Source organism: Mandrillus leucophaeus, unplaced genomic scaffold, assembly GCF_000951045.1.
Source record: "Mandrillus leucophaeus isolate KB7577 unplaced genomic scaffold, Mleu.le_1.0 Scaffold28, whole genome shotgun sequence".
In the NCBI taxonomy this organism is placed as follows: Eukaryota; Metazoa; Chordata; class Mammalia; order Primates; family Cercopithecidae; genus Mandrillus; species Mandrillus leucophaeus.
In genome coordinates, this window is record NW_012102920.1 from 3,549,845 (window position 1) to 3,562,293 (window position 12,449).

General features: G+C 51.5%; 1 protein-coding gene across 1 annotated transcript in view; it reads left to right on the top strand.

Moving 5' to 3' along the window:
• The window catches only part of CACNA1B (calcium channel, voltage-dependent, N type, alpha 1B subunit), a 296,162-nt gene that overhangs the window by 35,576 nt on the left and 248,137 nt on the right, over positions 1-12,449 (top strand). The window contains exons 3-5 of the mRNA XM_011985186.1: positions 5,052-5,143; positions 6,538-6,690; positions 9,903-10,093. Coding sequence (XP_011840576.1) covers positions 5,052-5,143; positions 6,538-6,690; positions 9,903-10,093 — 436 coding nt within the window. The remainder of the gene's footprint in view (positions 1-5,051; positions 5,144-6,537; positions 6,691-9,902; positions 10,094-12,449) is intronic.

Below are 12,449 nucleotides of genomic sequence, written 5' to 3' on the forward strand. Positions count from 1 at the left end.
TTTGAGACAGAGTTTCGCTCTTGTTGCCCAGGCTGGAGTGCAATGGTGTGATCTCAGCTCACCGCAACCTCTGCCTTCCGGGTTCCAGCGATTCTCTGGCCTCAGCCTTCTGAGTAGCTGGGATGACAGGCATGCGCCACCACGTCCGGCTAATTTTGTATTTTTAGTAGACTCGGGGTTTCTCCATGTTGGTCAGGCTGGTCTCAAACTCCCGACCTCAGGTGATCCACCCGCCCTGGCCTCCCAAAATGTTTGGATGACAGACGTGAGCCACTGCGCCTGGCCTTGCAATTTCCAAATTTTTTATTGCCCCAAACAGAAACTTAGTACTTACTAAGCAATAACTCCCCACTTCCCTTCCTTCAGCCTTGGGTTAGTGCTAATTTACTTACTGTGTCTATGAATTTGCCTATTCCAGGTACCTCATGTAAGTGGGATCGTACGTTATTTGCCCTTTTGTGTCTGGATTATTTCACTTAGAACAATGTTACCCAAGTTCATCCATGCTGCAGCAAATGCAGCATTAGAGCTTCGTGCCTTTTGTGGAGAATAGTTATTCACGTGCGTGCACCACATTGTGTGCACACATTCTTCAGGCGATAGACATTTGTATTCTTCCCGTCCTCCTGTTATTATGAGTGACGCTGCTATGTGCGTTGGTGTATGAGTGTCTGATTGAGTCCTGCTTTCAATTCTTGTGGATATATAGCTAGAAGGGGAATTGCTGGATCATATGTTAATTCTATGTTTAACATTTTTTTTTCATTTTTAGTTTTTTTCGAGACGGAGTCTCACTCTGTGGTCCAGGCTGGAGTGCAGTGGCACAATCTCAGCTCACTGCAACTTCCACCTCTTGAGTTCAAGCGATTCTTGTGCCTCAGCCTCCCAAGTGGTTGGGATTACAGGCCCCCATCACCAGGCCAGGCTAATTTTTGTGTTTTTAGTAGAGATGGGGTTTCACCATGTTGGCCAGGCTGGTCTCGAACTCCTGACCTCAGGTGGTCTGCCTGCTTCGGCCTCCCAAAGTGTTGGGATTACAGGAGTGAGCCACTGCGCCCAACCTATGTTTAACTTTTTGAATAACCTTCAAATTGTTTTCCACAGTGGCTGAACCGGTGTACACTCCCCCCAGCAACACACGAGGGCTCCGATTTCTCCACATCCTTGCCAACATTTGTTGTTTTCTGTTTATTTTTGATAATAGCTACTTTTTTTTTTTTGAGATGGAGCCTTGCTCTGTTACCCATGCTGGAGTGCAGTGCCATGATCTTTGCTCACTGCAACCTCTGCCACCTGGGTTTAAGCAATTCTCATGCCTCAGCCTCCTGAGTTGTTGGGATTTTTTTTTTTTTTTTTTTTTGAGACAAGTCTCACTCTGTCGCCCAGGCTGGAGTGCAGTGGCGCGATCTCAGCTCACTGGCCTCCCAAAGTGCTGGGATTACAGGCTTGAGCCACCGCGCCCGGCCCTGAGTTGTTGGGATTACAGGCGCCCGTCACCATGCCTGGCTAATTTTTGTATTTTTAGTAGAGATGGCATTTCACCATGTTGGCCAGGCTGGTTTTGAACTCCTGACCCCAGGTGATCTGCATGCTTCGGCCTCCCAAGGTGTTGGAATTACAGGTGTGAGCCACCGCGCCCGGCCAATAATAGCTATCTTAGTGGGTATGAAGTGGCATTTCATTGTGGTTTTGATGTTTACTTCAAATGATTGAAGTAAACATCAAACTCCTGATGATTAGTGATGTTGAGCATCTTTTCATGCACCTGTCGGCCATTTGTGTTTCTTCTTTGGAAGAATGTTCATTCAAGTCCTTTGCCCATTTTAAAATTGAGTTGTTTTTGTTGTTGTTGAGTTGTAGGAGTGTTTGTGTTTTCTGGATATTAATCCCTTATTAGATACATGATTTCAGAGACTTTCTCCCATTCTGTAGGGTTCTTTTCACTTTTCGATAGTGTCCTCTGATACAGCAGCCCTCAACCTTTATGGCTCCAGGGACTGGTTTCATGGAAGACAATTTTTCCATAGACCAGAGGTCAGGGCAATGGTTTTGGGATGATTCAAGTGCGTTATTACTTTTATTGTGCACTTGATTTCTATTATTGTTACATTGTGATATATGATAAAATAATTACACAACTCTCCATAATATAGAGTCAGTGGGAGCCCCGAGATTATTGTCCTGCAACTAGACGGTCCCATCTGGGGGTGATGGGTCAGTGACAGATCATCAGGCGTTAGATTCTCATGAGGAACTGCAGCCAAGATCCCTCACATGTGCAGTTCACAACAGGGTTCGTGCTCCTATGAGAATCTGATACCACCGCCGATCTGACAGGAGGCGGAGCTCAGGCAGTAACGCTCACCCGCTGCCACCTCCTGCAGAGTGGCCTGATTACTAACAGGCCACAGAGCGGTACTGGTCTGTGGCCTGAGGGTTGGGGACCCTTGCTCTGATGCACAAAACTTTTTACTTTTGATGAAGTTCAATTTAATCTATTTTTTCTTTTATCGCCTGTGCTCTTGGTGTCATATCCGAGAAATTATTGCGCAATCCAATGTTATGAATATTTCTCTCTATGTTACTCCTAAGAGTTTTCTAGTCTTATCTCTTATATTTAGATCTTTGATCCATTTTGAGTTACTTTCTGTATTTGGTGTAAGGTGAGAGTCCAACTTTATTCTGGCTGGTTGTTGAAAAGATCATTCTTTCTCCACTTAATGGCCTTGGTCCCTTTGTTGAAAACCAGTTGACATATATGTGAGGGCTTATTTCTGGGTTATTATTCTATTCCGTTGATCTAGTTAGTTTTACGTTTTCTACCTTTTCTACTTGTTTTTGTTTAATAGTTTACCCTTTTTATCTGAACAAAATTCCTCTTTCAATAGTTGATCCTGTTGAATGTCTTCCGTAGCACTGGGCTTCCTCAGGTAACTTGGAATTTTGGTTTGAATAGAAGGCTTTTTATTGTCCTTTTTAAAAAATTTCGTTATATTTATCTTTTATTTATTTATTTATTTATCTGTTTGAGATGGAGTCTCGCTCTGTTGCCCAGGCTGGAGTGCAATGGCACAATCTCGGCTCACTTCAACCTCTGCCTCCCAGGCTCAAGCAATTCTCCTGCCTCAGCCTCCCAAGTAGCTGGAATTACAGGCACGTGCTTTTTGTGCTCAGCTAGTTTTTTTTTTTTTTTTGTAGAGATGGGGTTTCATCATGTTGGTCAGGCTGGTCTCGAACTCCTGACCTCAGGGGATCCACCTGCCTTGGCCTCCCAAAGTGCTGGGATTACAGGCGTGAGCCACTGTGCCCGGCCAATATTTATCTTATTTTTGACCCCCAGCTCTGTTGCAGATTTTGTCTGCCACTGCTATGTGTTTGGAGCAGGTGGTCACAAAGCCTTCACCAAGAATCCTGGATGTACTTTAGAGGCAGAGCCAGCAGAATTGTTGGTGAACTGGATGTGGCATATGAGAGAAGGACCGGAGTCAGGGATGAAGCTTCAGGTTTGGTTTAAACAATAGGTGACTGGTGTGATCCACTGACGGGAACAAAGGGGAAGGAGCAGGACTGGAAGTAAGAATAGAAAGTTTCTTAGTCATTGTGATGTAACAACTCTGAACTTTGGAAAAAAGGTACATGTGGGCCAGGCGCGGTGGCTCAAGCCCGTAATCCCAGCACTTTGGGAGGCCGAGACGGGCAGATCATGAGGTCAGGAGATCGAGACCAGCCTGACTAACACGGTGAAACCCCGTCTCTACTAAAAAATACAAAAAACTAGCCGGGCGAGGTGGCGGGCGCCTGTAGTCCCAGCTACTCGGGAGGCTGAGGCAGGAGAATGGCGTAGACCCGGGAGGCGGAGCTTGCAGTAAGCTGAGATCTGGCCACTGCACTCCAGCCTGGGCGACAGAGTGAGACTCCCTCTCAAAAAAAAAAATAAAATAAAAAAGAAAAAAAAAAGAAAAAAGGTACATGTTTTATACTTAGGTTAAAGTAAAAAAAAAAAAGAATTCTTTAGTTATATAATGTTTCATATACTTTTTAAAATACCCATATGGGACTGTTAAAAAGGCAGTTGGATATATGAGCCTAGAACTCCAGGTCTGGGTTAAAGATGTACATTTGGGAATAATAGACGTATATGATACTCAAAGCCATTGGGAAGCTCCTATATGGAATGAGGCTTGGGGCACCCAAGGTTTGAATCTCTGGCAGAGAAGGCAAAGCTGGCAAAAGAAACTAAGAAGGAGCCCCCAGGGAGTGGGAGGAAAACCGGAGAGAGTTGACCTGAGGCAAGAGACCACACCCTTTAAAGGAGACTTGACCATTAGAATTGGTCAGAGGAAGGCTTGACGTAGCATTTCAGTGGAGAGGTGGGTGAGAGCCTGGCTGGAGGCTGGAGAAAGCTAACGAGAGACCGCAAGGTAAGGAAGTGGAGAGACTTGAGGATTGACACCATCCTTGAGTTCTGATGGGAAGGGAACAGAGAAATGCTCTGTGGTAGAAGGCAGATATGGGATCTTTAGTTTCGTTCTTAAGATGGGAGATACTAAGATATGTTTTTATGCTGATAGAACTGACCACAGTGGCTTCCTCATTCCACCTTCCCAATACCCTACTTCCACGTCTTCCTGAGATAAGGGGAAGAACGGTGGTATTTGGGGGTCAGTTCAGGAGTCCCTCAGGCTCCATCCTGCTCCTGCTCTCAGTCACCACTGCCTCTCAGAAGGCAGCTTGAAGTGCAGCTGGGGTTGGTTTGGGGATATGGGTCAGGCTTAAACTCAATTGGTGGACAGATTTCCTGCCATGCCAGGGGCCAAGTGTCTATTCAGAGATGGTGCCTTTGAACGGGAGGTTTGGTCATGTGGGTGATGGTGAACATTCCTGCGAGAGCTTCTGGATTCAGTTCCTGCCTGCTGTCACCTGGCAAGCCGCTCTGTGCTGGCCCTGTGGTTGGACATGTGGGGACACAGGACCCCGGTGCTGGGAGCAGTGTCCTCTTCCAGACTCACTGTGGAAACCTTTACTTCCCTTCTTCTCCTTGTTCCTGCCAGGATCCTTGCCACGGCTGGAACTGACTTCGACCTGCGAACACTGAGGGCTGTGCGTGTGCTGAGGCCCCTAAAGCTGGTGTCTGGGATTCCAAGTGAGTCCAGCGAAGATAGGCCCAAGCCTGCCTGGAACAACCACCTCCTCTCCTACCCTCACCATGGACACGGCCATGGCTACAGTTTGGCTTTGGTGACTTGACTCTGAGCTTGTCCCTTTTGACCCCAGGGAACCAGGCAGGAGGAAGGGAGGAGCAGGCCTTTTTTGGCCTGTCCCGCCCTCCATGAAAGCCCACAGGGTGATGCTGTTATTTGACCCTGACCTGGCTTCCCGAGATGGAAGCTTTGTTCCTTCTCACGTACTCTGTCACATTTCATCACTTTGCTTCTTTTACTGAGGTTAAAGAATGGATGAGAGGTTGACCAAGGTGGTGGGGAAGGATGCCTGAGAAAATGTGCAAAGGCTGCAAAGGGCCACTTGTCTCTTGGCTCAGTCTTGGCAGAGTCACTGGGGACTGAGGCCAGCCTTAAGACATGCTCCTGAAGTGGGCTGCCCACAGAGCCTGCCACGAGCAGGAGGATGGCCAGGGTGACCTTGTGAGCCAGTGACCACCTGGACCCCTATTCCTTCAGCCCAGTGGAAGTCTGGTTTTAGGTTTACCTAAGGGCCTGAGTGGACATGGAACTAGTGCTTTGTCCTCCAGAGGCCACTGAGGGAAGACCGGTGATTGGCTCCCTGTTCTGCCCTGAGACTCTGCCAGGCAAGGGTTCTGGCCCATATCCAAGTGCTGGGGCCAGGCTGCAAGGGGAGGGGTCAACGGTTACGGGCTCCTCTGCCCAGTTCCTCACATGCTGTATAGCCAGTGGCAGAACTTTCCCAGGGGCAGGTCTTTTTGCCTCACTTTCTCCCAAGGAGTTGGGTCTGTTAGGAATCTCCCCCAAGATCCCCTGCTCTTCTCTCCCAGGATCCCCTGCCCTTCCCTCCCAGGGTCCCCTCCTCTTAGCTCCCAGCATTCTCTGCTCCTCCCTCCCAGGATCCCCTGCTCTTCCCTCCCTGGATCCCCTGCTCTTCCCTCCCAGGATCCCCTGTTCTTTCCTCTCAGGATGTCCTCTGATTCGGCTCTTCCTTCTCAGGGTTTCATTCTCTTTCAGGATTCTCTGTTCTTGCCCCACCCTGAGCCCCACTCCTCACCTCAGACTTCATAACTTGACACCCACACATCCCACTCTGCCTCCTTAGAGACACTTCTCAGTCAACTTCTCTCTAGGACCTTATGCTTTGTCCCTAGGACTCTCAGCTCTGCCCTACACAAGCACTCTCTGCCCCTCTGCGCCTTCAGGGGCTTTAGCTCTGTCCTTTGACCTTGCAAGCACTCACTGCTTAGCACCTTGCTGTCCCCGCTAGGTTCCTGCTGTTCTGTCCATGCCCCCACCCAACTCCTTGCCCTACCCTGCCCACATTGCTTCCTGACCTGCCCTGTTCTGGCTCCAGGTTTGCAGGTGGTGCTCAAGTCCATCATGAAGGCCATGGTTCCACTCCTGCAGATCGGGCTGCTTCTCTTCTTTGCCATCCTCATGTTTGCCATCATTGGCCTGGAGTTCTACATGGGCAAGTTCCACAAGGCCTGCTTCCCCAACAGCACAGGTGAGGCCAGGCAGCACCCTCCAGCACAGGCGAGTGCCACAGATGCGTTCATCCAGGAGATGGGCACTGTTCTGGGTGCTAGAGGGGCCTTCTTGGTGCCAGATACATGAGGTGGAGCTGACATTCTAGTGGGGGACATAGACAATAGCCTGATAAACACAAGTAAATAAACAAACACAGAAATATAGTAATTATCGATTGTAGTAACTTTTGGGAAGAAAACAAAAAGGTATTTGAACTAGAATAATTTGGGGCCTACTTTACGGAGGGGCCCAGGAGGCCACTCTGCCAAGGTGACCGTCGAGCAGCTTCTGAATGCAGGGAGATGGGAGCCGTGTGGCCACCTGAGCAGAACTTTTTTTTTTTTTTGAAACGGAGTCTCGCTCTGTCGCCCAGGCTGGAGTGCAGTGGCCGGATCGCAGCTCACTGCAAGCTCCGCCTCCCGGATTTATACCATTCTCCTGCCTCAGCCTCCCGAGTAGTGGGACTACAGGCGCCTGCCACCTCGCCTGGCTAGTTTTTTGTATTTTTTTTAGTAGAGACGGGGTTTCACCGTGTTAGCCAGGATGGTCTTGATCTCCTGACCTCGTGATCCGCCTGTCTCGGCCTCCCAAAGTGCTGGGATTACAGGCTTGAGCCACCGCGCCCGGCCCTGAGCAGAACTTTAGTTACCAGGAGTATGAGGTGCAAAGGCCTATGGTGCGGAGCAGGGACAACGAGAGGAATCATGTGGGCTCCATGGCCCTGTCTTATTCTGAGAGAAACGGGAAGTAGTGGAGCACTTTGAGCGAGATGTGGCATCTTCTGATCATTCGCGCTGCTCTTGGGAGGCAAAGGCAGAAACAGAGTTGAGGAGAAGATCTCAATCCAGCAGAGGTGATGGTGGCTGGGGCCAGGCTGGGTATTGTGGCAGAGGTGGTTAAAATGGGTCAAATTATGGGTGTATTTGTAGGTAAAGCCAACATAATTTTCTGAGAGTCTGTATGTGGGGGTAAGAGAAAGAGAAGAGTTAAGGATGAAGCTAAGGTTTGTGGCTTGAACTACAAACTTATTAAAGGAGAAAACCCAGCCGGGCAGTGGTTCACCTACAGTCCCAGAACTTTTAGAAAAAGGTTTTACTAGAATTTAGATCATTTATGATTTAAAAAAAAAACATTTAATCCAACTGTAAATAAAAGAGAATTTTCTTAAATTCCCGTAGATTTCCTGCAAACATCATACCCCACTGTAAGCCTTGAGAACTTTCCTTTTACCCTTTACAGTCAAGAACAAAGCAAGTCGCTTCTAGTCCACATAGCATTTGTAGTCATGGCCAGGTCATGAGACAAGAAAAAGAAGAAAAAGTTAAAAAAAAAAAAAAAGAACTGGAAAGGAGGAGATGAAACTCATTGTTCCTAGTCTTCTTTACCGGCACTTATCAAGATATTTGGATGGAGAGGAATAAGCTTAGGTAGTCAGTTTTGCCTTCTAAACCTGGGAGTATTTGCTTTCCATCTGAGCAACTCCTCACAATTTCTCCCATGTTGATAGATATTTTCATGTTGTTATACTTTTTTTTTTTTTCATTTGAGACGGAGTCTCGCTCTGTTACCCAGGCTGGAGTGCAGTGGTGCAATCTTGGCTCACTGCAGCCTCCGCCTCCCAGATTCCAGCAATTCTCCTACTTCAGCCTCCTGAGTAGCTGGGATTACAGGCGCGTACCACCACGCCCGGCTAGTTTTTGCATTTTAGTAGAGACAGGATTTTACCATGTTGCCCAGGCTGGTCTTGAACTCCTGAGCTCAGGCAATCTGCCCACCTTAGCTTCCCAAAGTGCTGGGATTATAGGCGTGAGCCACCGTGCCCGGCCTACATTTTTTAAAAATATTTTTTTCCTGCCTTTCATTGAGATTTTTGAGAGTGAAGGGGGTAAACGTGCTGCTTGCTATCTTGTTCCAGAGATGAGCAGTGGTTTTCTGGTCTTTCTTTAACCCCTCTTTCTGTGGTCCCTGGCTGCCTGCTAGGTTTCAGCACAGTAGAAGGATGTCCGCCCTGTAGGGTCAGTGCAACGAGACCTGGGCCAGGAGGTCTCCAGCCACCCTCTGGGCACATCTTCGGTTGGTTCCAGATCATCCTGCCTGACAGGCACCAGACTGCACAGCGGCTGAGTCCAGCTTGGGACTGGCCAAGGGTCTCAAGTCAAATCTGTGTGTCAGGAGGATCTTGCTGGCAGTTTGGCTGTGAGGGAGAGGAACGGTCAGCGTGGCAGTTTGGCTGTGAGGGAGAGGAACGGTCAGGGTAGCAGTTTGACTGTGAGGGAGAGGAACGGTTGGGGTGGCGGTTTGGCTGTGAGGGAGAGGAACGGTCGGGGTGGCAGTTTGGCTGTGAGGGAGAGGAACGGTCAGGGTGGCGGTTTGGCTGTGAAGGTGGCAGTTTGGCTGTGAGGGAGAGGAACGGTCGGGGTGGCGGTTTGGCTGTGAGGGAGAGGAACGGTCAGGGTGGCGGTTTGGCTGTGAGGGAGAGGAACGGTCAGGGTGGCGGTTTGGCTGTGAAGGTGGCAGTTTGGCTGTGAGGGAGAGGAACGGTCAGCGTGGCGGTTTGGCTGTGAGGGAGAGGAACGGTCAGGGTGGCAGTTTGGCTGTGAGGGAGAGGAACGGTCGGGGTGGCGGTTTGGCTGTGAAGGTGGCAGTTTGGCTGTGAGGGAGAGGAACGGTCGGGGTGGCGGTTTGGCTGTGAGGGAGAGGAACGGTCGGGGTGGCGGTTTGGCTGTGAGGGAGAGGAACGGTCGGGGTGGCAGTTTGACTGTGAGGGAGAGGAACGGTCAGGGTGGCGGTTTGGCTGTGAGGGAGAGGAACGGTCGGGGTGGCGGTTTGGCTGTGAGGGAGAGGAACGGTCAGGGTGCTGGGAAGAATGGGAGGTTAGGAGTTTGTTGTTTTTGGTTTTAAGATGAATGGGCTGTGAGCCTGTTTAAGTGATGGTGGGCAGGTTCCAGTAGGGAGGGAGAAGCCGGCCGTTACTCCCTGAGCTGGTCGCTCCTGAGCTCAGGGAGGGGCAGCAAGAGGCGATGCCTGACGTAGGTTCAAGGAGGAACGGTGGGAAGTTGAGGAAGGGCTTCTGTTGGTGCCTGGGGCCTGCCCACCTGCTGTGAGCTCTCCGGAGCCCGGGAATCCTGGTGGGGATTGGAGGGCTTGGTATTTCTGAGCTCAGGGTCTGCTTCGTTCTCCTCCTTGCAGATGCAGAGCCCGTGGGTGACTTCCCCTGTGGCAAGGAGGCCCCAGCCCGGCTGTGCGAGGGCGACACTGAGTGCCGGGAGTACTGGCCAGGACCCAACTTCGGCATCACCAACTTTGACAACATCCTGTTTGCCATCTTGACGGTGTTCCAGTGCATCACCATGGAGGGCTGGACTGACATCCTCTACAACGTGAGTGGCATCGTGGCCCTGGGCCTGAGGGCGGGTCCTGGACCTTCTGAGCTGGTGCCTCTGGGGGTCCACCTAGGGGGGCCCTTCTGACCTCAGAGCCTCTGCCCAGCCCCAGGCTCCTCCCTGCACCCCTAGGATGAAATACAGGCTCCTTCCGGCAGACGCCCCACCCAAGGGTACACCACAGGCAGCCTCAGCTCAGCCTTCTGAGGTGGGTCCTCCTGGAGTCGTCTCCTTCATGAAAATGAAGCTGAAGGCTGAGTGGCAGAGGTCAGAAGAAAACTCCAGAGGAGATGCTGCTGTTTCTGTTGTCAAGGATGGCAGCAGCACCGACAGCTGATGCCCACTGCTAGCCTGCTCTGGGTTAGGCCCTGTGGGAAGTGTTTTATTTCTGTTGACTCCTCTCAGGAACCTGTTGCACAGATGATGAGGCTGAGTTGTGTAGAAGCTGACTAACTTGCTCCAGCCCGAGGACTTGCTCCAGCCCGAGGACTATGGGCAGAGACCCTCTAGGGTCTCTGATGGAGTCGAGGGCCAGTAGGGCTTCTGGGCCTCCCGTCCCCAGGCTGCCTGGCGAAGGTGGTGAACCGCAGAGCAGGGCCGAGGCCCCCGAGACCTTCCTCGGTCACGTGGGGATTCCTGGAGTAGAGCCTGTGGCGTGTGCATTTGTTTCCTTCACGCCTAGTCTGTCTGCTCCTGTTTCCTCTTTGGTCTCCTCGCTGTCATCAGGATGCCGGCCTGTCTCCGTGGTTTACGGCAGCCTGGGTTTGGTGGCCGTGATTGAAGTTGAGTGTGAGGTGCCTGATGGCTCAGCTCCCTTGCATTATCTCCACCTGGGTCCTTCTTGGTGGAGTCTCCCATCCCCAACCACCGACTCTTGAGCAGATCTACCTCTTTATAGGAAGGCCCCTGCTGCTCTCTGGCCCCTCCGTGAGAGCCCTGTGAGCCGCCAGGGCATGAGAACAATTACGTTAGTACTTGAGAGGCTGTGGGAAGTGGAGAAGGGTCAGGTGCCTGTGGGCCAGGAGTCTGGGAAGGGTGCTAGGTTTTGAGTAACTAGAGGACGTGTTCCCCTCAGGTGCTGTCAGGGCAGGCAGGGGCCGGAGTGCAAGGTGCTTTCACCTAGAGCTTGTCACTGTGCCCTGGGGTGAAGCTTCGTCCACGTGCGCCTGGGAGCCTGTGCCTCTCTCCCCAGCCTCCAGCAGCTGTGCCCATGAGGGCTGGTGGCATGATGGTGGACAGGTCCTGGGGAGAGACTGGGGCCCTCTGCCCTGTGCCTCAGGCATTCATGGGGACAGGGCTGGGCATTCAGCAGGCATTTGCCAAATGCTTGATGAGCTCGTTTATCAAGCTTCTTGAACAGGCAGATGGCAGATGAGGAGTTAAGGAAAAGCCAGCACAGGGTCCGTTTGAACCAGATTCCTCCTCCAGTGGGAGTCATGTCTGATGACAGCTTGTGTGATTGAGGGAAAGAGGAACAGGACAAAGGCGGTGATGAAGAGCTTGGCTGTTCTCTCCCTGTAGCCAATCAAGGAACGATTCCCACAAAGACAGACCCTAAAAATAGCTCTGAGCTGGCTGCAGTCCTGCTGGCCCCACCCAAATGAAGGACTGTGTGACCAGGTCTCCACAGCCCTCAGTGTCCACTGGGACTTGGCCAGGGGCGGCACATGACTCAGATTCTTCTGCCTGGGTCTGTGCCTCCCCGGGGAGGGCATGGGCAGGAGCCCCATCCTGGGGCAGGTGGCGCTGGCCAGGAGGAGCCACCGAGTGTTTCAGCCAGCACGTGTTTCAATAGGTCCCAGTGAGCCGTGGCTCTGCTTGCACAGTGGTGAGCAGAGGCATTCGATACACAAGGGCCTGGACAATGGCGAGTGCCATGAAGAAAACAGAAGAGGATGAGGAGCAGACAGTGACGAGTTACAGGGTACTGGGAGGGCAAGGCCTGGCGAGGTCTAGAAACCAGGCATGCAGGTGCTACGGTACCTTGGAAGCTTGGCCGGGGCAGCAGGATGCAGTCATGGCAGTGCCTGGGGCTGGCACCACACAAGGCCCCAGAGCAGGTAGCCAAGAACCAACTGGTCCACTCCTCCACACTAAGGACATACGTGGTTGGTCGCTGGAGATTAGACAGGAGTTTTGAAGAGGATCCTTTGGAGAGAGAGCCTGCCCCTCACCTCCAACCCAGTGAGAGGGACTTTTGTGGCCCCTGGGATATATGCTCCTTCAAGCAATGACATCTGGGTTCTTTGCAGGCGGAAGCCCACGGCCTTCAGTAGGAACAGGAGCCTGCAGCCTGCGGTAGGGGCGGGAGGCCACGCCTGGCCTGCGGTAGGGGTGGAGCCCCGCGGCCTGC